General features: G+C 33.8%; 1 protein-coding gene across 1 annotated transcript; it reads left to right on the forward strand.

The window, feature by feature from the left end:
* Positions 1-201: 201 nt before the first annotated feature.
* On the forward strand, positions 202-1,192 carry LOC106469869 (nucleosome assembly protein 1-like 1-B; the record flags this gene model as incomplete). The annotated part of the gene is given in 4 exon segments (XM_022398442.1): positions 202-346; positions 583-726; positions 729-805; positions 952-1,192. Coding segments are annotated over 4 exon segments (600 nt in total), but the record flags the coding sequence as incomplete, so codon positions are not given.
* Positions 1,193-1,417: the final 225 nt, after the last annotated feature.

Below are 1,417 nucleotides of genomic sequence, written 5' to 3' on the forward strand. Positions count from 1 at the left end.
TCACATGTCTCAACAGAATTGAATGATTTAATTTCTAACGTTACTTTCTTTAAAATTAAATTTAAAAAGAACTATAAGTTATGTGCCATGTGTTAAAAGCTAAGACAAAAATCAATAATTAAGCAGAGCTTTGCTAAATAAGCTATTTTAAACAGTATTTTAGACGAAGTAGTATGATAGGTTCTCCATCAGGATACATAGAAAGCTTACCAAAGTCAGTGAATCAAAGCCCTAAAGAATGTACAGTTAGAATGTGCGAGACTTGAATCAAAGTTTTATGAAGAAGTACAGGCACTAGAGTGCAAGTATGCGGATTTATATGTGTCCTTTTTTTTTGAAAAACGAAATTAAATTATTAATAGAAAAGTTTAACCAACAGATGAGGAGTGTGATTTTCCTTCTGACTCTGAAAAAAGATGATGATGAAATATCAAATGAACTAAGAAAGAAGACTAAAGTAAAATCTAAATAAAATAAAGATAATGAAAACAAAGAACAAAATGAAACACAGAATGATGATACTAAGGGTATCCCAAAGTTCTGGTTAGCGACATTTAAAAATGATGAAATGATATCGGAAAGGATTCAGGAACATGATCCTTAAAGATCTTACAGATGCTAAAGTGAAATTATTAGAATCTAATCCAATGGGTTTTACATTAAAGTTCCATTTTAAGCCAAATTAATATTTTAGTAATACATTACTAACCAAGGATTATGAAATGTACCAGATGAAGATGATCCTTTTGGATTTGAAGGACCTGAAACTTTTAAGTGTAAAGGATGTAACAATGAAGACCATCAAGTAAAAAACAGAGCCCAGGGGCTCAGTTAGAACAGTCACAAAAACAGAGCCCAGAATGATTCCTTCTTTAACTTCTTCAGTCCTCGTACAGTACCATCGGATGACTAACAGTTGGATGAAGACACTCAAGAAAAAACAGAGCCCAGAATGATTCCTTCTTTAACTTCTTCACCCCTCTTACAGTACCATCGGATGACTAACAGTTGGATGAAGACACTCAAGGTCTCTTCGCAGCAGATTTTGAAATTGGTCATTTTATTAGAGAAAGAATTGTTCCAAAAGCTGTTTTGTATTTCACTAGAGAGGCCTTACAAGATGGGGATTTTGATGAAGAAGAGGAAGGTAAAGAGGAGAACACTGAAGATGAGGAAAAAAGATGATGACGAAGATGAAGATAATGATCCTGATTATAATCCCCATAGTGACAAAACCAACCACCACCTGAATGTAAACAACAATAAGATCTCCAGCAAACTGGAATCTGTTAGCTTAGTTGTTCTCTTGCCTGGGGCCAGGATGAGACTGTACCATTATGTACTAATTGTTTCACGAAAGTATATTAAAGAATGTCCTAAGAATGAAATGCACTTACTGAAATACCATTGCGAAGCT

This window comes from Limulus polyphemus, unplaced genomic scaffold (genome assembly GCF_000517525.1).
Source record: "Limulus polyphemus unplaced genomic scaffold, Limulus_polyphemus-2.1.2 Scaffold3695, whole genome shotgun sequence".
NCBI classification, from domain to species: Eukaryota; Metazoa; Arthropoda; class Merostomata; order Xiphosura; family Limulidae; genus Limulus; species Limulus polyphemus.